The sequence below is a fragment of the Periplaneta americana genome, chromosome 9 (genome assembly GCF_040183065.1).
Source record: "Periplaneta americana isolate PAMFEO1 chromosome 9, P.americana_PAMFEO1_priV1, whole genome shotgun sequence".
In the NCBI taxonomy this organism is placed as follows: domain Eukaryota; kingdom Metazoa; phylum Arthropoda; class Insecta; order Blattodea; family Blattidae; genus Periplaneta; species Periplaneta americana.
In genome coordinates this window covers 111,168,476-111,194,756 of record NC_091125.1, presented here as the reverse complement: position 1 = coordinate 111,194,756, position 26,281 = coordinate 111,168,476, and the positions used below count along the sequence as shown (strand labels likewise).

Below are 26,281 nucleotides of genomic sequence, written 5' to 3'. Positions count from 1 at the left end.
TAAAAGAGATCTTTTTGCTGAATGCAAATCAACTGGCATCACCAAAGCATGCAGGTATCAACAATAAATGTGTCACATTCAAAGAATTTCGATACAACTGAAATTATTTATATAGTATTTTCATGTGCATGTCGTAAAGCCTTGATGTTGACTCTATCCACCTACTGACACAATGCTGTATCTGACTGACGAAAGCTACTTTCCGAATTACTGCTATAACCTTTTGTAAATTATGATTAATAACATTAGTTCGGTATTGGAATATACATCACAATAAACTGAGAACATTACAGAAATAAAAGTTATAATGGTGCATTAAAGTATGGATGACAGAAGTAAAAATATGTATTGTATTACAAGATTTAAAATTTATATTCCGTTTTTAAGTTAAATGTTGAACAACATTCACAATCATTGTCGACACACTTTCGTTACTGCAACACAATGTTTATTAAAGCTGTAATTGCATTATGTTCAAGAATTCACTGTATACAACAAGTCAGCAATGCAACTGCCTTGGCAGTAAATATAAATACGATTGTTATGGAAATATATCCTTCCTGCTCACGACGTTTTCTGATGAGCAAGCACATCAATTTGCCAACAAGTTTACAAGGCCGTCATACAGGAACTTCTTCCATAAAGCAGTATTTAATGTTATATGTGTCTATACTACAATGGCACAAAGTTACCATTGACAGATTTGTTGATCAGCATTGTGCATTACGTACTTATGAAGCTTCTGGAGAGTTCTTTTTAGGTAAACAGGTAGAGAACTTTATGGTCATAGAGAAAAGAACGACAGAATAAAGAAGAGAAAATAAAAAAAATAGAATTATACAGAATTTTTAATAAAGTTCCCCAATTTTCTAAAGAAAACAAAAAAATCAATGTCACGAAGGTTTACATAATATACTTTCTCATTACACATTTTATGTGTTTCACAACAGTTCATATTTCCTTTATATATAATTCAATATGCAATCAAATAGGATGATGAACTTCTGTTTTCTAGGTTATATACAAAAAATATTGTCTACAATCCCAAAACTATCGAAAATGAACGGCTTAAATAGCTACATGTAATTAATTTTAAAGAAATATATATAACATTATCCATATCCATTCAACGTAATAATTTCCAATATACGTAGTAGAGATTGCTTAATTCGACATTGAATAATTCGAATAAATGTTGATTCCCCTTTAAATTCCTATTTAAACCAATGTTTAAAATTCAAATATTCGAATTTTCGAAGCTTACATTTGGATAATTCGAATGCCAGAACTTCGTTTCTTTCAATGAAAGTGATTCTTAATTGAGTTCCCTTAAATGAAAAAATTCTTCTTAATTTCAAGTGCTCTAAATAACTGTAGACTTATACGCCCACAAACCAAAACTGAGTTTAAGATGTCAAGCTACCATGGTTGTCATCACTGTAAATATCACACTTACTATTGAAATTCATTACAGACATGACTGATACAGAATCTTACTTAAAATACATTAAGTATTGTCTTCTGACGTTGTGTATGGAAAATAATGAATGACATTTTAAATGGAAAATCAATAATAGTTTGGGGAGGGGGAGGGCGAGTTTGAACAAAAATAAAACGAAAATTCGAACAGGAATTTGAAAATAAACAAGACACTCACACTATTCCAAAAATATTTTTATAATATTAATGTCCACACACAATTCACTGCAGTGTAAAGCAAAGTTAGCAATTAATTTTAAACGAATTTTATAATGTAATTAATATATGTTATTTGTTGTCTGATTCTTGTACATAAACTGAAATTTAATTGAGCATTTATGCATGAAATGCATAAATAATTACGGTCATTCCCAAAACACTAAACATTTTCCTAACAAGGAATACGAAAATAGACTTGCAGCTGGAATTCCAACTGCAACAGAAATATCTAAAAATATGCGGCGAATACAGTTTTGGAAATAAAAAAAAATATTTAATAATTCTCGTTTTAATGCTACTGAGTTACGAATAAAATAATTTTATGGCAACAGTGTTTCAAGTTTTACAAATAGTACTGAATTGTACCAGAGACTTGATCGTTCACCTACACCATTCAAGAAATAGTATCATATTTAAGTGAAATTGTTATAAATTGTATTAAAAGACAAATACAAAAATCATTTGCTACTCTAAAATAGTGAATAACGTAATACAGTATTTACATTTAATGCTTCCTTACAGCATGCAGTGAAATGTTATAGTGAATTTACATGTGGATACGAGAGACAAAGCCATCATAAATCATAGTTCTCATGCTCCAAATTATTTTGGCATAAATATGTACTGGTATATACTTCACATTGTGATTAGCAATTAATAATATTCACTGCTAAGAGCACTTCTTTACAAAGTTTTTTTGCAACTCACAGAAGTTTGTGTTTGATACACTATTTTAAAAACCTATGAATTGTTTAGTTATGCATATGAGAATTCTATTAATGGTGTACAAACCTCTAGAAGTAAAGGACCAAACACCTCGTTGGATAGAATGGTGGGCTTGGAGGAGGAGACTTCTCCCTGTTGAACAGCATCACTGCTGGTTCCTTCTTGCTGCTTGATGTGTTGAATCTGAAATCCGAACAACAAATATATTAACTCAATTGTATGCAGCTTTATCAGGGAACTTAACTTGAGTGTGTAGGCGAATAGATATTTCATGTTTTTAATAAAAACTTCTTCACAAAATGAACTTCAGAGCGCTTACATTAAAAATAATTACGCTTTTTTTTTATCAATTCAGAAGTTGTTTCCAAATGTCCAGCTTTAATCATCATAATTCTATGGGAGACTTAACTATACCTCTTTCCTGAGTAAAAATAAAGAAACTATAAATAAATATTTAGTGACTGCAGATATTTTCAATGTACACAGACAGAAAGAGGTAACTTTCAGCAGTGACTTAATTACTATGGCAAAACTGGCATACTCAGTCATGTATATGTAAAAGAAGTTACAAAAACTATTACGTGTTAATAATATATTTAGTAATTAAGAAGTATTTTTTTACTTGGTTATTTAACGACGTCGTATCAACTACGAGGTTATTTAGCGTCGATGGTATTGGTGATAGGAAGGTGATATAGATCACTTGACATTTGCCTTGCAGTTGGGAAAAACCTCGGACAAAACACAACCAGGTAATCAGCCCAAGCGGGAATCGAACCCGCGCTCGAGTGCAATTCCGAATCAGCAGGCAAGCGCCTTAACCAACTCAGCTATGCTGGTGGCCAAAAAAGTTTTGTTTGTAAGCATAGTACACGAGAAATGTGTACGATATATACAAGTATTTTAACATATACGTGTGCAGTAAATATTAAACAGTTAACATTATAACAAATTATGGTAACCTGATGAAATATTACAAGGAAAAGGAACGATCAGACTAAGTGTTGATGTTAATACTATCATTACTGTGGAAAGGATAACCAGTAAACAAGAATGTACCTGAGATGGCAAAGTAAATCCGAGGCACCTGGTCAAGCCTCAATGAAGTACATGCATCATGAATTTGGAAAGTTTGTCAATATCATACATTTTTATATCGTCTATAATTAATAAGCAATAAACAATATGTATACATAATTTAAAAAGGTGATCTTTAGTAAACTTTTCAAATTATTTATATCAGAGATTTCGAATTCGCGCACACCAAGTTTCGGTACATGAAATCAACAATTTCGTGCAGAATTCATATTTTTACTTTAATAATCTGTATTTCCAAACAACTAGTTGCAAACAGGTGTCTTTAAATTCTATTACTTACTGCAGAAATTCAGAATTGTAGATCACTATGTTCTGTAGCATTATGGATGGAAGACAGCATTCTATTTCTATCACATTAAAATTCTTGTCTGCTGGGAAATGAATGAGACAAGTTCAGTATTTCGGGGCAGAGTTCTTACTAGAATAATATATATCACGAAGTAAACTTCAAATTAGTAAAATACAACACTAGAAACAAACAGATACAGTAGACTCTCGATTTAACGGACTAATAAGGGCTAAAGAGTGTCCGTTAAATCGTGAATTTTTTAAAGGGTAATATTTTATAATACAACACTGAAATTTTAACACTACAGTTCAGTACAATGTGTTGCTATTTTAATATGAAACACTATACAATATTAGGGTCCAATAATAAATGCACTATAATAATAAAAATACTTTACAGACCGTTTTAGTGATAAGAAAACCGTTTCTGTTAGTCACTGAGGGTCCAAAAAAATATGCAAGCGCTTATTTACTGGTAGAAGGTTGCTGTGAACTAGTAGGCTGAATGAAGAAAGCATCGAACTTCAGTTGCTTTCCAATTGCATGCTGTTTCTTTTTTACTGAAGATCGAAACTGTCTAAAATAGTCTAGAAAAATAGAGATTTTAAAATATATCAGTTAAATCCGAAGTCTGTTGAATCGAGGTCCGTTAAATAGAGGGTCTACCGTATCTGAATCACTAGGAGGTCATTAATGATTCTCTGCTGCAATGTCCAAATGTTTGTTGAGGTTTTCTGCATCCTAAAATTTTTTTGATGAATTAATAAAGAATTTTACTTGGCGTTTGCATTTATTCTACAATACTGAGCAGATCTCAAACATCTTCAAAATAATTCCCAATACCAGTATGGCAAATAGTGATGTTTGGAACACAAATTATTACCTGCAAATCAAGATTTCAGGTATAACTCCCTGTAAAGTTGATTTGAATAATTTCGAGGGAAAATTGTTAAACCAAAGGTCCCGGGTTCGATACCCGGCCCCGGAACAATTTTCCCTCGAAATTATTCAAATTATTACCTGATGCACTGTTTCTTTGAGGATGGCGCACTTGTCCGGCTTGACGGAGAGAGAGCTCATGTCAGCAAAGCTGGCGGAAATCAGCTCGGCCAGCTCTTCAATGTAGATATTTTCCTGCTCACGACGCCGCTTCTCATTACGGCACTTATTGCTGCAACATACCAAAAAAAAGAAGAATCACATATATTTTGTGTTCACTCTGATCGTCAACAAGACGAAATTTAAAAAGGAGTCATAGTATTATTAAGAAAAAATTGGAGTTTCCAAATTGGACACTACAAACTATTTACAGTTTCGTTATCAGAATTATGTCACTCAAGATCTGATGAAAGGTAGTCTACTACATTACTGTGTCTGGTTAGCCCAAACTTGTCCAAACAAAGTGAATGACCTAGATCTGAGACAACATAATTCTGATTATTGAATCTGTAGGTGGTTTCAAATCTTCCGAAATAGTACCTACAATTCAATATAATTTTGGAAATCCCAAAATATTCTACACTTGTACGTGAAAGCCTAAAACTGAAAACATTGTGTTAACTCTCTCATATGATATTGCTAATAATTTAGTTACACTCTTTAATTCATATAAACCTGTTTGCAGGTCACATTCCAGATTTGGTGTGATTTTCAGAAGTCAGCACTAAAAGTGTTACTAAAATAGAATTGGTACTGTGCATTGTAATTGCAACATTAAGGAACTTGCATTGCAATTTCAATAAACAGCAGTATATTTCTATCAAGACATGTACTCAGTATACATTATTGACTTTATTGCTATTTACTCGGCACTCATTTTTTTTATATATGAACTGAAAATGAATGAAATTTTTAAATATTTTCATCACATTACAACTTCGTCTGCAAGGTACTAGCTTTGGATTATGGCCTGAAACAATGTTGAGTTCGATTACAGACAAACAAACTAATATAGTAAACAGCGGTGAGCAAACTAGTGCTCTTATCAACAGCTCGGGACTCGCATTGCTTTTGGTAATGAAATGGCAGTGCACTAAACTTTCCCTTTCCCTATGGCTGCAGAAACTCAGGAACTCTACTCCACAACAATCCGTGAGCATGCACTATTTGTTTTCATCTTGCAGTGGTAGTTACTCTAACATATCTTCAGGTAGAAAAATATATTTTGCAACAGTGAAATAAATATGTTGTCCTAGCAGGCTCAAGTTAGAATTTTCGCAGTAAAGAGTGAGACAACACATATTTTATTGAAATGATCTATTCCTCAGACATCATTTTCATTTCTTCATAATTTCCCATTCCCATACAACAAAATGCAAAAAGAAATTACTTGATCATGACATGTTTAAGACAAAACTAATTAATAACAGAAATCCATATAACTAACGATAAGTTTTTGAAAGAATATTACTTTTAAATATTACAGTAGTCCATTCAGTGCGCTTAAGAAAGGCAAGTAAGAAGTAACCAGAAACCACATATATATGGAACAGAAGTACTGAAATATTCACAAAAATGCATTACAAAAATTACTCCAAAGTAATTACAACTAATATGGACATCATACTAACAATGCAATATGTAAGGAAAATCACTCAAACTTCTATATTAGTTACTGAAAGATATTTTCTAACTGAAAATATTCATTTCACAGTATATTGTAAGATTTTTTTTATGTTAGAAGCAAGTGTTACTTATAAAATGATTAAGCTTTCTTTCGGTATTGACTAATACAAACAAGAAGAATGTAGTAGAATATTTTTTTAATTGAAACGTGAATTTTTATATGCACTATCAAATGCATCTGAATTCATTGTAAAAAAACTGCGGATGCATTCCTTTGCTGAATACATCCACAAAATTGTTCTTCATTCAATAATTTATTAATGAAATATTGCTGTTCGACCAGTGCTGAAATAAGTTATTACGAGTATATGGAGTATTACTAATAAAAGTAGACTATATTTCTTAGGATATTTTAAGTTATGTCTCCACCATGGTATTGTTCCCACAGTTGTCCTCCACTTAAAGTGGCGCATACCTTGTATTAAATCGTAAAGAGGTATTCGGAGAATGTTAAGGCTGAATGTAGGGTATATTCTAATTCATAATAGAACCTTAAAAGTCATGTTAATAATAATTAATTCCACAAATATTTGATAATGTAAACAAGAGTCCCAAATAGACCTAGTTTTTCGATCGAACCACACACGGAGAAAGAGAGTCACGGACAAGCAATGGCATCCTCTCAAAACTTTAATATTTCGGAATAATCTAAGTTATATGTAATCATATTACAAATTAACGTTTGTCACATTGCGTACAACCAATCACATCGCTACTAAATCGGTATTTTTTCTGATAAAAAATTCTTTCAAGAAACAATTCAGAGTAGGTACAATTTCTTAAGCAAGTGTCCATTTTAAAAACCAAAAGAAGAGTTAAAAAATAGCAGAATAAACAATTATTTATATAATTTTATTCACAACCCAATGATTAATGATTAATGTAAATCCATAAAAACAAAAATTAAATAAAATAAAATATGATTTTAACATATTTATTCCCTCAATTGAAGATTATTATGGCCAGGGGTGGACAAATACCGGGTGCCAGATCGCCATGGCGTCTAAAAATGTTCTGTGGCGTCTGAATTTTTTACAGAGTTCAAAATTTTGTAAGACTTCGATTTCTTTAATGTTTTATGTGTTTTGATAATATTGATAATTAAATTAATGGTCATGGTTTGTATGTGATGACTAAGAAAAAACAGCAGAAATGGCGGAATGATATGATTGGTAACCTTGGACATAGACTTACTAGAAATATCCGCAGGAAGACCATCCAATACTCTGTCCACGAAAAATCTACCTGAACTTGAGTGGACTTGACCCTGGGAACGAGAGGGAAAACCGAAGCTCCGGACGTTGGGTAAACCGAGAATTTAACTGTCTCTGATTTACAACTAGGTCTATTGTCCGTCATAGTAACTCAGATGTATGAAACGTGCAAAGCATAATCACTCTACAGTTCTATACAATCACCCAAATTTAACATACGAAAAAATATACATTTCATTGGTATAAATGTTTACAAATAATTCAACTTACGATTTCATGTGTGGAAGCAGACAGCAATATCGGCAGTAATCAGTAAAATATTTCAACAGGAAGAGACAGACTACGATGAACGTGCGCATTCAGCGAATGTATGCAAGCTAGTAGGCAGCGCGGACATATATGAGAAGGTAACAAGGCTAAATTATAACCAACTGTGGCATAAGTTCACGCAGTCAAACAACAATATTGCTTCACAACTAGCAACAAACAATTATGTATACACTTGGTAGGCTTGGAATTTAAGCAGTTCTGTGTCCATCCATATTCTTAAGAATTAGGCCATGTCCATTTATGCATCTGAACTAGTGGCCAGCCACAGCTCAGTTTACAGTTCCTCGCAAAAGAGGATAGGATTTTTTAAAGCTCGGCATATTCTGTGGAGTTTTGGGCTTCCACAGTGATATAACTGCAAAGAAGAATTTGGGGTTTCCATCCCAGTATTGAGGTTTAATAATACGTACAGCAATTCGAAATTGCGGAACGTAAGACCACAATCTAGAAGGTTGTGGTTGACGAAGTGTGGGTATTTTTTATTATTTATTTATTTATTTATTTGGCTGCAATGCGTTACAATGTCAATGTCCGGTCATACAGCTATCAACATAAAATTATACACACACATACATACATACATACATACATACATGGGTAGACCTTGACACAATGTGTGTAATGGGGATGAAAAGATGAAAAACCAGCAACAACAGGTAATAGATCAAGTACATACTGGTAAGAGCCGTATCGACTCTCATAATTACTCGAACTTGTAAAGCCGAAGAAAACAAGTGATGCATGGTATACAAATGTTTCGGGGTTTCAAAATGTCTAAATAGATTTCTTGAAACACTAATTTAAATTTAACCGTTTACGATACAAAGGAAGAAAGATGTGGCACACCAAATCAACCAATTAGTAGATTTGCCAAGAAACTGAATGCGTACTACAAAATTCTTAAATATTTAACTCCTCTTTCTGCTACTGCTGTTACTTCTTCTTCTTCTTCTTCTTCTTTTTCTTCCTCTTCTTCTTCACTACACAGAGTAGACATATTAGCTCTTCCGTCAAACGTCTTTTCGGTCTTCCTCTGTCTTCTGCTCCTATTTCAGGTAACCTTGTATCTGTCATTCTATTCAGATGCTGGAATCAGTATTCCTTTATTTTATCATTCAAGACCTGCAATTTTCTTCTAATGACTTTATTTCTTTTTACATCATCTAACCTTGTGCATCCTTTTGTCCTTTAAAAAGTAATTTCAGCACTTTGTGTTTTAATATGAATTTTCTGTGATTCTATAGATATTTCTGATCCATAGAGAACGCGTGTAGCCATTGTTTTGTGAAACTTCATTCTGGTCTCCTTCCTTGTTATTACATTATGATAATTTCTTGTTTGCATCTTCTTATATTTCATTTCTTGTGTTCTTTTTATTTAATTTTATTTATGGATTCACCAGTCTTTGAATGATGTCTTTAATATAAATACTAAAATGGGTGATGCAATACACCTTCGTCTAATATTTCTACTCATTAAAATTTCAATAATTTTTAATTTCTCTGTATTTATTATTACTTTCAGGTTTCAGTATAAACTAAATATTTATCAAAACCCGAAATTCTCTCACACAGACCGAGGACTACCATGTTCCATCCTAAACAGCATTTAAGGAATATAAGGGGTCAGGTAGAGAACGTACTGCATGATTGGTGAAATAGCAAGAAGAATATACTTATACAGTATATAGTTCTAATACTGTCATTTAACATTTTACATAAAGCAGCGTGCATCATAGTTATTGCAATAATTTATAATAAGAAAGCAGGTACAGTATAATTCCTTTTACCAATGTTAAAACTCACACTGCTGAAAACGCAGAGAGGATCAATTAAAGATTACAGACGGTATCGGACCTATCTGTATCTGTCATTGAAGGTCAATCATCCCAATGCGAAGCACAGTCATGAAGCTGATGTGTCAGTCATGATGATCTGCAGGAATGTCGTGCTAAAATATTTATGAAGGATATAACGAAATACAGAGCGAATTATGGATAATAGAACTGTCGACATAGCAACTGCTGTGAATTATAAAGTAAAGGAAACCAGTCGAGGTGGATTTTGGCAACTCTGTCTTATAAAATCTGGAAAACTCTGACGTCACTGCAGATAACATTAATATTGTCTTAAATCGTTAACGTCATGCACGATAAATAGCATTGACATCGTTAGAGAACGGTAGAACAAAGATATCAAGATAAGAACTATACAGTCCACACCTGTGGAGTAACGGTTAGCGCGTCTGGCCGCGAAACCAGGTGTCCCGGTCGGGACAAGTTACCTGGTTGTGGTTTTTTCCGGGGTTTTCCCTCAACCCATTACGAGCAAATGCTAGTTAACTACTGGTGCTGGACCCCGGACTCATTTCACCGGCATTATCACCTTCATTTCATTCAGACGCTAAATAACTAAATCTAAGATATTGATAAAGCGTCTTAAAATAACCTACTAACATTAAAATAAAATAACTATACAGTAAAGAGGTAATTGAAAACACGTAAATATTCTTGAAGGTGGTTCTTCGATAGCTTGCAGTTCTTAATCAATTCATGCAAGCGTGGTAAGATTTGAATAATTTCGTGTTATTTTATGAATAGTCATTACGTAATGCACTTCACAATTTCATATTCGCTCCGAACTTTTAAAGTAAGTGTGAATTGCCTTGTTAAATGTGTTATATATATTGTTTTAATGTACCGAAGTACATATGATATTTCCATGCAGATATTCTGCGTCATCATATGATGAAAGAGTAACGGAACGGAGAAAAATTCTCTCCAGCGCCGGGATTTCAACCTGGGTTTTCAGCTCTACGTGCTGATGCTTTATCCACTAAGCCACACCGGATACCCACCCCGGCGTCGGACAGAATCGTCTCAGTTTAAGTTCGACTCTTGGGTTCCGGAGAGAATTTTTCTCCGTTCCATTACTCTTTCATCGTATGATGACGCAGAATATCTGCATGGAATATCATATGTACTTCGGTACATTAAAATAATATATATGATATGCGTAAATCACTTCGTGACTTAAGACGGCGCTTATTCCGTCGGATCCCGGCCAACTAGTCACTCATAACGAGTGCACCTCAGCACATGTGTGGACTTCAGTCCTACGTTCATAGACATCTATGACGTAGTGCAGAGGGCGGCCACTACAGGGAACCCAAGAGTTGGAACTTAAACTGAGACGATTCTGTCCGACGCCGGGGTGGGTATCGGTGTGGCTTAGTGGATAAAGCATCAGCACGTAGAGCTGAAAACCCGGGTTCAAATCCCGGCGCCGGAGAGAATTTTTCTCCGTTCCATTACTCTTTCATCGTATAAATGTGTTATGTTTGTTTTTGTTAATGTTAAAATTATTTGTAATTTATGTTGTAATTTTTTATGTTCTATTTTAGTTTATGTACCATATGATGTATTTTAGTTTTTTTATGTTGTACCTTAAGTCAGTGTGTGGTACATTTGACATGTTTCATATTATATATGTGATCAGTTGGACGCAATAAATTAATATAAACATGAACATCACAAATGCATGTTCAGTGAATATAGAGTAATAATACAGAGAACCAAAACAAATTTCAAACCGATGACAGCAATTAAAATAACTTATAAATGTTCTTATGTCTTATACAATATAGAACATTATTGCTATGGTGAGTAGGGAAATTATTTCATATACAGTATTTGTCGTGAGTTAGTTAATTATCACTAATTAGTACAACTATTTTTAGTAAGTAAAGTTTATCTCTTGGTTTAAAGAATTTCAACAAAATGCCTCTGCATCACTCAGACTTGAGCAAGGACATTCACAATAATTCTCCAGTCTTATCTGTTCCCAGCACCACTGCTACACATCGCAGTAAATACACGCCGATGCCACTACTAACACAATTTGACGAGCTTTGAGCGAAGTCCACATCATGGGGTTACTCGAAAAGGTTGGTAACCACACAGCAAAGCAATGAGGCTTAACAATTTTTTTCCTTTTAATCCACGATATATGAACATAATTTCGATTCGACAATAGACGGAACTAAACATGAGGTCAGCACGATGTATAACTCTTAAGGTAAGCGTTCACTACATCGTATCGCACTCCTCGTACGAATCGCACGCAACGGATATTTTAAGTGCAGTGCGTTCACTGTAACGGCTCTACCTCATCGCCTCATCGGATTCCCTATCAGCTGTTTAAAACATGACGTCGTACGATATTGACATTGCTGAAAACAGAGGAGTTTGAGGTTAAATCTATTAATTATGACTGTTAGCGAATAAGAATTTGTAATTGCTTCATGCGTTTTAATTGAAGAGGAAGAAACGAAAGAGATATTGGTTACATAATATATATGTAAGAAACGACTTGATTACTGTAATGGGAACGCCTCAAATTATATAATTCTTCGCAATTTGCTACAAGGGAAATAAGTTTTCCGTCTGCCGTTTTGGCGCGAAACTGAACATGACACAACATTATAGTAACAGTTGAGCAATTAAAATTGACTTATTAAAGAAGGCCATGATCGCACGCATCCGAAAAGTTGCTCATCCGAGAAACGTGGACGGATTTGCCGAGAGCCGATGCGTGCGATACGATGTAGTGAACGCGGTTCCATAACAATTATAGCAAAGATTGTCTTTTTCCGATCCGTGCGATTCGTCCGATGAGTGCGATACGATGTAGTGAACGCTTACCTTTAGACAACACACATTGTAAGAGGGATCCGAACAAATGACTGTGAGATCCAAACAGTGTTAAAGAAGCTCTAACAACATGTTGGAACAAATAAATAAATAAATAAATAAATAAATAAATAAATAAATAAATAAATAAATAAATAAATAAATAAATAAATAAATAAATGAGCAATGAAATACATAAATAAGCAAACAAATAATAACTATTAAATGTAGAATGTATCACAATTGCACATACTTTCGCAAGCTTATCGTGATTCGTACGTCAATTTCACGTGGTTGCTAATTTCTAGATAAAGATTGGAAAGAAAACAAGATAGGCCTACGTTAAGTGTGGTGAAATCATTTATCCATCTAAATCAGAGGCGGGCAAAATGTAAGGAGCAATTGATGCAACCTGCATGAGAACAAAATGACAAGGTAGGGAGAATAAGAAATACAGCACTGGTATCTATGATTGGTTTTGTTTTTCGCTTGGAGGGTAGCCTGACTTCACGGCGATCACAGAGTTTGTGTGTTTGTTGTGATCTAAAAAACCAAAATAATGATAGAAGAACGTATTCAAACTTAGCATGCTGTTATTTTCAAAACATTACCAAGTTTGATATTAAGTATAACCCATGTTCATGTGTACTGAAGGAACTGCAAACACCAATTATTATTAAGAAATCTATAGCATTACACTTAGTAGACAAGGATTTTAATAAAATATGTTACTTCAAAACACGGAATAAGATGTAAGCTTTCAAAAATTGGTTCCCAGTTACCCGTAAAACTGCAAATCCATCTTCCTCCAGGTCTTATAGATTAAGTTTCAGAAGATGCTATATTTCAAAGAGATGCGCAGAAATATTACACGACAGGAAATATTCTTGTACTTTATTTCTTCGCCTGTCTTTCTTAATTGTTTACTTTTTCATAGTTATCAGTCAAAATATGTATAATTAATTTTCTATTCTAGATATAGGCCTACTGAATAAGCAATATTTTAATATGTATGTATTCGTCGGCCTGGTTGGCGCAGTTGGTACAGCACTGGCCTTCTATGTCCGAGGTTGCGGGTTCGATCCCGGGCCAGATCGATGACATTTAAGTGTGCTTAAATGCGACAGGCTCATGTCAGTAAATTTACTGACATGTAAAAGAACTCCTGCGGGACAAAATTCTGGCACACCGGCGACGCTGATATAACCTCGGCAGCTGCAAGCGTCGTTAAATAAAACACAACATTTGTATGTATCCATATTTATGTTGTTGTTACGAAATTATCAGATTCGAAACTTTCACCAAATACAATAAACTAGTATACTTTTCAACCTTTCTGATAACGCTCCTCTTTTCCTCACATTACTTTAGTGCAACCTTCTGGTCTACGGTGTATAATATAAAACATAATCATGTGAAATTTGATTTATTTTTAAAATATTCTAACCATCTAAATGGCTGAGGATTAGTTCATTAGGATACGTCTAATTAATGAAAATCTGGAGAAACTTATTATTTTATGCTCGACCATGCCGAAATGTAATAATTATACACCTGGTAGCAGCCCTTTAACGGATCTCGTTAAAGTACACCTATTCATTAAAGTACAGGTGTTCCACCAATCAGAAAACACCATTGTAGCAATATGAAAGCGCAAGTATAGATTATTCTCGGATATGCAATCGAAAGACAACTAGCGAAACGTCACGGAGGCTGGAAATCCAATACTGTCGCAGAAGGTTATGTTCTGTTACTATAATAATTAGCGTTAATTGTAAATAATATTCAAATAAATTCAATTTGTCATCTCGTTTTTCAATGTCTAAATCAATTTCAAGGTTATATCAAGATTAATCTTTATTTTACTCTCTAGATTATATCAAGGTCAATGACATTTGTTTCTAGGAAAAAATCAATACTTTCGCGTCTGCGCACATCTCGCTTGCGCTCGTTTCATAAACATAATAATAATAGTTTTATTTTCCCTAGCAGAGTTAAGGCCATCAGGCCTTCTCTTCCACTCAACCAGGATCAAATCACATACAAAAAAATACATACCGGTATACAAATATTAACTTTAAAATAATAATAAACATAATTAAGTAAAAAAAGAGAGATTGAATACATATACACAATCACTATTAACTTTAAAATAACAATAATAAAAAAATATATATAATAAAGAAAGAGACTGAATACATAATCACAAACAGGAAAATAGATCTAGTATACAGTATTAACTTAAAAAAAAAAAGAATTAATACATATGAATATAATCTCACAACTAAAGGAATAGTAGAATTAGTATGATAACCACAGCACGTGTTACATTGAGACAATGATAATTACCTAGATATAAGTGTTAGTGGAAAAATAAAGTAATGACTGTGTAAAATAATAAAATAATAATAATAATAATAATAATAATAGCAATAATAATAAATAAAAATTATACCTAAATAACTAATTCTTTGCATTTAAAATATATCTAAACAACCTAATTTTAAACAACTGAGGACTAAGCTTACCCCTGATTTCGAGCGGCAGCGAATTCCATGAGCGGCCCATGGCTATTGAGAAAGAACTTGAGTACAGAGATGTACATACTCCCGTCTTAATTACTACCATTATAGGTTCGTTGCATAATGTACTATTAAATTGTTAAACATAAAATAATTAAACAATAATAGTAAAAATAATAATAATAATAATAATAATAATAATAATAATTTCTCTTCGGTCCCCAGAGAGCCACGGCCTCTCGGCTGAGAATCACTGTAGTAGACTACCACTCCTGACCGCACATCAATGTGATCGTATAATATTCGCACAGAAGTTATCTTAATTAAACTAGTAATAAAATTCTGATTAATAATATTCTTTAAGTATAAAGCACTATGACTCAGCTCATGCAGTTCGTACCGGGTAAAACCTTTTGAGACATGGAAGAACTGTAAGAGGAATTCAATAGCGTTGATTTTCGAAAATTGGGGTCATTGGGTTACGATGTACAAGGTTGAAGCACTGATGCGATCAATTTCCAGGCAACAGTACGTAGCCGCGTCCTCGGTGCCAGTGTTAATAAAGCATTTATGAAGCAATTCAGTGATCCCCACTTCTCTTCGCGGTTGTTTAAGCATCACTCATGATAGTATTTTCCAATGTAAAGAGACGCAGCTCAACTGTAGACTTGTGTACTTTAGTCGAAGGAAACTTGACGGAAATAGATTATGATCGTTTCTTCCATATTTTACCTTCCTATTCACAACGATGACGTAACAGCGATAATGTCAGCAGTCGTGATGGCTGTGACAGTGGTTGAGCCTTCACTGTATAGTCCTTTTAAACAACAGTGGGTGGTATTCAGTCAGTAAGAAGATATCACTAATGGAGCAATGGTGGAATGAAGTCGGTAGGAGAAAGCTACGAAATCTGACACACTCTTCCGCCATAAAAAAAAAAACTTTGCCGGCGATAGAACTCTGATTCCTTAGGCGACAAACCATGAGCTGAGACAGTTGATTGTGATGGAATAGCTGCTGGTGATTCTATTGACAGCTGTCGAGGGGTTTTCACGTCTGGAAAAGAGCACTGGTCTTATGGAATCATTATGTTGCTCCTTCGTGTCGTAAGAACAGGAGTATAACTTTGGTATATCTATTTCGAACAAAACTACAGTTTCCTCATAAGTTCTACCACTGTTGCTGCTAATACTACTAGGGTAAAGTTGTCTAATTCCGTGACACGTTTTTTTCACTGAATGTCACGGGGTTGGATATCTTGCTAGGAAGTTCACCGATGTCTCAAAGTAGGCGAAAGATGAACTCTTTCGGGAAGGATTTCTGGCGCTATGATCGAACCACAAAGCTATGACTGACATTCAATTTAAAATAAGTATCACGGTATTAGAGGTATCACGGAAATAGGCAACTTTACCCTACTATTATCTCAACACTAGCGCGCTAGTCTTTCTTCCAGGCGGCCCGGGTTCGATCTCTGGTCAGGTCGAGATGGAATTTGTGGTAGACAAAGCTGACGCTAGAGGGATTTTCTCGGGATACTCCCTCTTTCATTTCACCAACATTCTCAACTTTCTTTTCATTTCATCTATCATCTGCATAGTTAAAAATAAGCTAAATTTCTTATATTATAGATTTATTAATTTGTCCTACAGAATAATATCTGTAATATTGACAATTAATATCTGGGGAGAAAAATTCGCTCCGGCGCCGGGGATTGAACCCGGGTCCTTGGTTCTACGTACCAAGCGCTCTGACCACTGAGCTACGCCGAATTCAATCCACAGCACCGGACCGAATCCTCCTCCTTCAATATTTCCCTTTGTGACCTGACTCCAAGTTCGGCATATATGATGACGTATACGTCCAATGTCAACTGCCATTATACTAGGAGCGCACTCAGGTGAGTGACTTGTTTGGCCGGGATTCCGCAGTTACGTGCACAGTAATCTGCACTGCAGCTATGAGAATATTATAGATTTATTAATTTGTCCTACAGAATAATATCTGTAATAATGACAATATTTGGGGAGATTACAGTGCACGTAACTGCGGAATTCCGGCCAAACAAGTCACTCAGCTGAGTGCGCTCCTAGTATAATGGCAGTTGACATTGGACATATACGTCAACATATATGCCGAACTTGGAGTCAGGCCACAAAGGGAAACATTGAAGGAGGAGTGTTCGGTCCGGTGCTGTGGATTGAATTCGGCGCAGCTCAGTCGTCAGAGCGCTTGGTACGTAGAACCAAGGACCCGGGTTCGATCGCCGGCGCCGGAGCTAATTTTTCCCCCCAAATATTAATTGTAAATTTCTTATACCGATACAGGAAGATTTGGAAACCCGGATCCTGGGACTCATCAGCTACTTATGTGAGGATGGCAACTGGTTGTCACGGCTGGAGAAGAATGTCAGCCGAATTGGATGATTAGAAATCTGATCTGATTTAAACGACTTGGTGTTGCATTAGCTTTAACACCAAGACCAACACCATTTTGATTTTTCGGTCATAAAAAAGTATTTATTCTAATTTTACCGAGATTTGGTATAATTTAATATATTTTTTTACTATGTTCACGAATGCAATCTAGACCACCTATCGGACTGGAACAATCATCGCAAATAAGGCGCACAATGGGCCTACGTGTATGGATTCATTCCGGGTCCAACACTCATAAATAATATTACTGCGACTGTGCCAGCTATTACTATTGTTGTTAAATTACGTTTTTATTCCATTAGAGTTTACATAAGTGGCTGTTGCCATGATCACATATAACAGATTGATCAGCCTATCGAACTTTCAAGGCAACCACTTTTATCAATTTCACTAGGATGCCATCTAGCGACTGGAAAATAAGTCACATTATAACTAGAGAGCGGAATTTAGGCAAATACTATTTTTTCCCTTGATACATACAGGCTTGATATTTAATATTTACATTTTTCATAGAAATATAGGTATAAATAAAGGGGTTTTATAGTGCCTAAAATGCCTATTTTTAAGTTTTTTTTTTTTTTAATTTTTGCGTCATTTTTCGTAACTATTTACTGTTTTTCTTAACGTCCTGTATCGTTTACATTCCAAGACGGATAACAACTCCTTCCTAGCAGTGAACAGCACAATAGAGAAGTACCTCCAGGTCACCCCTTCTCATTCTTACAATATTTCAATCCTAAAATTCCAACTTTCGGTCGGCCTGGGTAGCGTAGTCGGTATAGCGCTGGCCTTCTGTGCTCGAAGTTGTGGGTTCGATCCCGGTCGAGGTTAATGGCATTTAAGTGTGCTTAAATGCAACAGGTTCATGTCAGTAGACTTACTGACATGTAAAAGAACTCCTACGGGACAAATTATTATTATTATTACTATTATTATTATTATTATTATTATTATTATTATTATTATTATATCTACCTCTGTCTGTAAGCAATTTAACACAAACTCGCTGGATTGTACCCGAATGAGCATTCTCTTACATTCCAAGACAGATAACAACCCCTTCTTTTTTTCTCACCATTTGTAAGTACAGCAGTGGGCGACACAAAAGCCACAATAGGTGCTGATCATCTACTGTGAAGCAAACTACGGAAATTTCTTTTAATCCTAGAATTTTGCATTAAATAAATGTTGAATCTTATATTAGTAACATTCTTTAACAACAAAAAAAAACCTATTTTTTTTATTTTATAGAGCCAAAATAAAAGAGTTTAAGAACCTATTTTAGGTGCCACTTTTTAGGGCCTAAAATTTCGCTCTCTAGTTATAACCCTTATGGAATTGCATGGAGCAACTGTACTTCCATCTAGTGGTCGTTACCAAAAATGTCTTTTCGACGCTGGAGGCTCTGGTGGTTTCTCATTTTATGTTGCCATTTCCTAACATGAAAATGTACAATCTGATGTATACATGTATGTGTGTGTGTGTGTGTGTGTGTGAGAGAGAGAGAGAGAGAGAGAGAGAGAGAGAGAGAGAGAGAAAGAGAGATATCAGGACTGGTTACTAACGTGCAGGCCACTGAAGTGAACGGATTAAATTTGTACCTAAACAGAAATCTTTCCCATATTCTTTGCCAGTCTAATGTGAGTCAGGTTAATACTAATCAGATATTTTTACAAATTTTTCGATAACCCTGGTGTCTATCAGCTAATGCGCAATGGGTGTTTTGTCTCTAGGAAAATTTCGAAGGAACGGGATAAACATAGAAGAAATTTGACCTTGTCTTACCATAATTTCGTCTGAAGAAGTTGGCAATGCCGTGTAGTACTACGACATGAGCTTCACAGTTTTATAATTTCCCTTTCGAAGGATGATACGCTGAGAATTTTTATTACCCTTTAAAATCTAACGTCCTTGGCCGGCTTTGAACTTGCGAACAAGTTGCAGCCATGGTAACCACTCGATCACCAAAGATGGTGTCTGGTGAGATAAATTACTACGATTAAAACTATGTCGTTCCACTCCACCTAGTACGTACAAGTCAGTAGGATAATAACAATAACTGGCTAGCTCAATGAACAACGATTCACGTAATCTTCCTCTCTCCAACTTTCAGATCTTCTGTCACTATCATTCACATAAATAAACCTCAGTTTTCGACAAGAATAGTTACAAAACAAAATCCGCAGCGAATGCGAAAGCTGTGGAGTGCAATACGCCACAGATACCTTCAAATGTCTTCGGAGAACTCCGGGCGCCAAGTTGCCATGTAGTCTGGAAATTCCACAATGGCGCCTAGTATTTGAAATATTACAGTGTCTAAAAAACCGGTGGCGCCAATCCTGGATCCTAGAGATGAAGCAGCTACAAAACTGCAGTACAACTACGTTATTATGAACTGTGAAAATACCTATTCAATGATCGGAAGGTTGACTTTCAACTGAAGCACGTCCGTATTTACACATCATTAGCAAGTGGGTCGCCACGCTACAAACCGATCCCACGAAATGCTCTACTAAATCATACATAGTGTAAGTATTCTAGAAATACTGTCCACTGTAACGGTTCGAACGCCATCCGTCAATATTGGTTACTGCACCTCTCCGACATACACGTGGTATACATGGTAGAAAGAAGTTAGTAGGAATAATTCCCTCTATTTACACAAAACGTACAGTATGTACATTACAGAGTGACGCAATATAAAATAGAAGCAAAAAAATGGTATCTACTGAAACGCATGCTACAGCGTCTCCGGTGTCTAGTAATCACCATTAAGGCAGAAGTCCGCGGGTTCAAACACGGTTGAGGAAGTTATTTTAAGGGCAATAAAGGAAGGGGGCTTCTTTTCAGTTTCTTGCTTGAGGGAAAATATTTTTAAGACCTTATAGGCGTACTCCCTCAATATTTCCTCTGAAATTATTTCTTATGCTGTAAACTGGGGTAAACTTGAAAGATGGGGTTAATTTGGCCATTAAAAACCTAAGGATTTAAACCGCATGCATTGTTATTTTGAGATAATGAAATTTGTTTCTAGTGACTGACTATGCAGCTTACTTACTTACTTACAAATGGCTTTTAAGGAACCCGAAGGTTCATTGCCGCCCTCACATAAGCCCGCCATCGGTCCCTATCCTTAGCAAGATTAATCCAGTCTCTATCATCATATCCCACCCCCCTCAAATCCATTTTAATATTATCCTCCCATCTACGTCTCGGCTTCCCCGAAGATCTTTTTCCCTCCGGCCTCCCAACTAACACTCTATATGCCTTTCTGGATTCGCCCATACGTGCTACATGCCCTGCCCATCTCAAACGTCAAGATTTGATGTTCCTAATTATGTTAAGTGAAGAAAACAATGCGTGCAGTTCTGCGTTGTGTAACTTCCTTCATCTCCTGTAACTTCATCCCTTTTAGCCCCAAATATTTTCCTAAGAACCATATTCGCAAACACCCTTAATCCCTGTTCTTCTCTCAAAGTGAGAGTCCAAGTTTCATAACCATAAAGAACAACCGGTAATATAGGCCTAACTGTTTTATAAATTCTAACTTTAACATTTTTTGACAGCAGACTAGATGACAAAAGCTTCTCAACCGAATAATAACATGCATTTGCCATATTTATTCTGCGTTTAATTTCCTCCAGAGTGTCATTTATATTTGTTACTGTTGCTCCAAGATATTTGAATTTTTCCACCTCTTCGAAAGATAAATTTCCAATTTTTATATTTCCATTTCGTACAATATTCTGGTCACGAGACATAATCATATACTTAGTCTTTTCGGGGGTTACTTGCAAACCTGTCGCTTTACTTGCTTCAAGTAAAATTTCCGTGTTTTCCCTAATCGTTTGTGGATTTTCTCCTAACATATTCACGTCATCCGCATAGACAAGAAGCTGGTGTAACCCGTTCAATTCTAAACCCTCTGTATTATCCTGAACTTTCCTAATGGCATATTCTAGAGCAAATAAATTGTAAAAATTGGTCTATTTAAAACTTCCGATTTGGTTTACCCAAATTCTATTGCGGGGGAAGCATGAATATTTTTCTCACGGGTGAAGTCAGGTAGCAAAATTTTAATTTTAGAAATGTAGAAATTAATACAGAAACACTATCTGTAAAAATCCACTCCTAGGTGCGAATCAGCACGTTCATTACATCTGTGCGTGTCTTTTTAAGGGTTTGCAGTAGCTCAGATATATTGTCTACAAAATCTTTAAACAGGTCGTCAGTTATTACGAGAGCCTGATGAGTTCATGACACTCTCTAGCTGAACACATCCTAATATCTGTAAACAGTAGTAATAATACAGTACTACGAATTCCGAAAGACTGGGTTTGATTGCACATACAATCTACTCCAAATAATATATAAAAACATTGTCAATTCCCGTCTAGGACTATGACTATAAATTTATTTTGTACGTACGCTAAAAATATGAGTCTAACATTTAACATCACAGTGAATTAAAACACCGGCTTTCCTGGCGCATTGCTAATGGGACAAGCCGAGAGGTCAGGCCCGCCTCGCACAAATCCGGACTACATGAGAGATAGTGAGTGATTTCTATAACTGCGAGATACTGCGCTAGTCCGGATTTGTGCGAGGCAGGTCTCGCACGTCGCATGCGTCGGTTCAGAAAAACCAAGGCTTAAGACAACCCTGTCCCTGAGGAAAGATTTATCGGCCATTCCTCGCCTATGTATACCATCAATGGGGGTAATGAATTTCTCCTTGCAGGTACAATAGAGGAGGCAAGACCTGTTCTGTGACCTTATCATGTGCCGTGGCAATATCATCAATAGGTATCAAGGAGGAAAATAGGTTTTAGGGTGGCACAGGCGGTATAGCTCTGGCCTTCTGTGCCCGAGGTTGCGGGTTCGATCCTGGTCCAGGTCGATGGCATTTAAGTGTGCTTAAATGCGAGAGGCTCATGCCAGTAGAACTCCTGCGGGATCAAATTCCGTCACACCGGCGACACTGATATAACCTCGGCAGTTGTCGTTAAAAAACATAATTTTAATAATTTAGGTTTTAATCTGAGATTAACTTCCGTGTCGGGAGATTCGTATAATATTAACCATCATGAAACACACTCTCTTTCTGATAGCTCATTCTTTTCCCTCTCGCACAGCTCATATGCGAGGTCTCGCCTTCTCATCTGTACCTGACAGAGAAACGAACATATTCACACTGACAGATATTATCACGTAAGAAAGTGGCCAGTCGAATGTGATCATATGGTGTCATCTCAACGAACAACTTTGTTCATTTGCCAGCTATATACTTTGCTGTGTACATCGCTCGCAATACTGTAATTAATGTAGATAGGTATTCTCAATGTTATTCTGTTCACATATTAATCCTATTAAATTATAGACTATTCAATTTCGCTTTTATTGTAGAAAATTTCAGTTCTTCACTGATAGGTCAGAAAATATTTCTCGGTTTATCGCTTTTTCCAGAGGACTACACGTATCCAAATATGCCAGAGGAGAAACAAATTGCTGAAGCATGAAAAGTTACATTAAAAAGCGTGCTTGTCTTTCCTTTTTTCCGTCATCATAAGTGGCAACAGTGTATTTTATATACTGTATTTATTTTTTTCCTGTGCATCGTAACATTAAATCCAGGGTCGTGGGTTCTATTCTTGCCTAGGCGTGGATATTTATTTGTTGTCAGTGTCTTCAGTGGAGGCCCGGGATCGCACCAACACTGTGCCTAGCGAGTCACGTCAAGTGCCCATTTACGTTAAACCATTAACGGCGTGAAGGACCACCAAAAAGAAAAAAGGCATTCTCATTATAAGGATTTCGTAAATAACCTACTGAAACCTAAGAAGAAGCTTCTTATTCTATCTCTCCTAAAAACTACACTATTCCAGTTTTTACACTTCAGTGCTTTGCTATCATTTTCGCAGAAACGGACAATACAATGATCCCATGCTTGGGCAAAAAGAAAGGATAACCTGTCTATTACATGCATTAAAGTAGTTTAAAGATCGAATAATTGCGAAAGTGGTATTTTAAATCTTAAAATATATTAATTTATGCTACATAAGCCACTGTAAAACAGTGTTGTAATAACGGGTCATCCTTAAGCAATGCAGATGCACAATGTAGCAAGTACAAAATACAATAACAAGCATAACTATGATCTTAGCAATGAAGCGATCATCACTACAAGAAAATTGAGAAGACACTTTTGCCAATTACATAATACAGCAGTTAAATTCAGCGTGACGAGCTGAGAAATTCTAAAAATAAGCTTACAGCTTCCCACATGAACAAGGAACTCGTGACATCTGTACCAAGTAGTGTGAACTTCATTTATTTAGTTCATTAAATGAAAAATATAAAAATAAACATTCCCATAAGGTGTGAATTTTTAACTACACACACACACACACACACACACACACACACACACACATACACACACACACATGCGAGCGCACGCAAATTTATACCTTAACGTGAGCTGACCCGAATAGCTAAGAAGTGTTCTCTTTTTATTTCGAAGATGCCGTATTCGAATCCCTGTTATTTACGTTCAATGAACCAGTCAGTACTTTTAAGTAGGCCACGACCGTCTTATGAACTCCATTTAAAAGAATTGTGAATTCACACTACGTATTCAATACGTAGTGGAACTCTTTAGTCTAGACAAATCCCGAATCCAAGTAGAATTTGTGGAGAAAAACGAAGTTTGGACAAATCTTCGTGAGGTCATCAACGAGTCATCATCATAGTGTAATATGCATCAAACTCCACATACAAACTTCTAGGACACAGCGGAAAATATCTAAGTGAATTAAGTTTCGGCGCGTTACTTCTGGAAAGGCATAATCCCGGGCGAGACAGCTCAAAGAGAGCCATGGTCGGGGTTAGCATGACGCAAGATCATCGATTAACGCATACATAGGTCAAACAATACAAAAAAATAAACCTTCAGTTCCTGTGTGGAGTTAAATTTCACATTATTCCCGGCTTCGAACCAGGGTCCGCAGCAAACAACTCTATAACACTTGGACCACAGCGGAGGACAGTAAGAAACTGTAATGACATAATCTTTGCCATCTTAGAAGACTGATGACGCATAAGGAAAGAAGCGAGAATCAAAATGCAATGTTTTTGTTTCAGGTGATAGGGGGGAAAGAGAAATAAAAGTCTATACCCTCTCTACAAGTTCTAGCATAATGCGACTAGAAAATTTCTCAAGCACAAAACGGGACACTTAGGCCTTGGTTTTTCTGAACCGACGTGCGAGATGCGAGGCCCGCCTCGCACAAATCCGGACTGTACAAGAGATTGAGTGGTTTCTATAGTTGCGAGGTGCACAGACCTCGCATCTCGCAGTTACAGAAACCACTCACTATCTCTCGTGTATTCCGGCTTTTGTGCGAGGCGGGCCTCGCATCTCGCACGTCGCATGCGTCGGTTCACAAAACCAAGGCTTTACTAACACCACAGCTTCGCAGAAAACTCCCTCTTCTAGTCTACAACAATAATATTACGGAAACAGAAATTAAAAATTGTCTTTAATTTTAAAATAATATGAACATAGTGTACGTATTAACTTTTTAAGATTTATCACATACAAAATTATAAAATAGAACAAAATTACTTTACTCATACACAAAACACAAAATTATAGCCTACTCATTGGAATTTTTTTTTTTTTTTTTTTTTTTTTGTAAATTAATTTCCATAAGACGTTTTTTGTTCTCCTTCAAGAAACTGAACACGTCACGGAAAATGTATGTGAAATTAACTTCGGTAATTAACAATGTCAATATCCTTCAATTGTTTTAATAATAATAATAATAATAATAATAATAATAATAATAATAATTGTACGAATGTAGCTCTGAATAAAATTATTACATTTTCTCCAGCGATAGACACAGCAAGGCTAACAAGTGACTGAAGATAATTTCTTAAAGACACAACGTCATCATGTACACAGAAACGTTTTAAAATGGGCAGCATTCCAATTTGGACAGATTAATTGAATTAAACATTGCTGCCAACTAGTCTTTCGTCTGAAAGACATCAGTGATGGTTGTCATTCGTTGGAAGATGACAGACTTATTCTACTCCGAAGACTCAATTTCGAACTTCGGCGAGATCAAATGGAATGTCTCTAAACGAAAACGGTGGACTATTCCCTTTCCTGTCATATTTGTGACATTATGTCTAAAATTATATTATTAGTGGGAAAAACAACCTGACGCTCCTGGATTTGATGTCTACGACTCAGTCAGGCAGATGTATTGACAGGAAGGACAGGCAACGGTGTATGTCCCTCAAGTGTTCTGTTCACTCTTGACACTGGAACACAACTTGTGCGTCAGTAAACCTGAATAATGGATATTTGGAAAAGCTACTCTACGAGCTTATACTCGGAAATATGCAGTGGTTTTCGATTAGTTAGTAGATTGGTCAAACCTGCAGGGTGATGTGCTGGGTATGAGGACTGGGTAACACTATTGGCCTTGAAGAAAACAGTCCGTTCACCCACATCCCAGCCAACTACATACGGGCTATTCCATCTCAAATCGACCGAAATATAGAGAAAATTGACCTTGCAATTTTTAAATACAATGAAATTTTTTCTGTCCGTTGACAACTGTGATACAATGCTTTGTGC

The 26,281-nt window shown here is 35.7% G+C and overlaps 1 protein-coding gene across 10 annotated transcripts in view; it reads right to left on the bottom strand.

The window, feature by feature from the left end:
* Positions 1-26,281, bottom strand: part of LOC138706386 (nuclear receptor coactivator 2-like) — a 613,007-nt gene that overhangs the window by 69,753 nt on the left and 516,973 nt on the right. For all 10 annotated transcript variants that reach the window (XM_069835613.1, XM_069835614.1, XM_069835610.1 and 7 more), the window contains 2 exons: positions 4,831-4,981; positions 2,491-2,607 (listed from right to left, as the gene is read on the bottom strand). In XM_069835613.1, the coding sequence (XP_069691714.1) occupies positions 2,491-2,607; positions 4,831-4,981 (268 nt within the window). The remainder of the gene's footprint in view (positions 1-2,490; positions 2,608-4,830; positions 4,982-26,281) is intronic.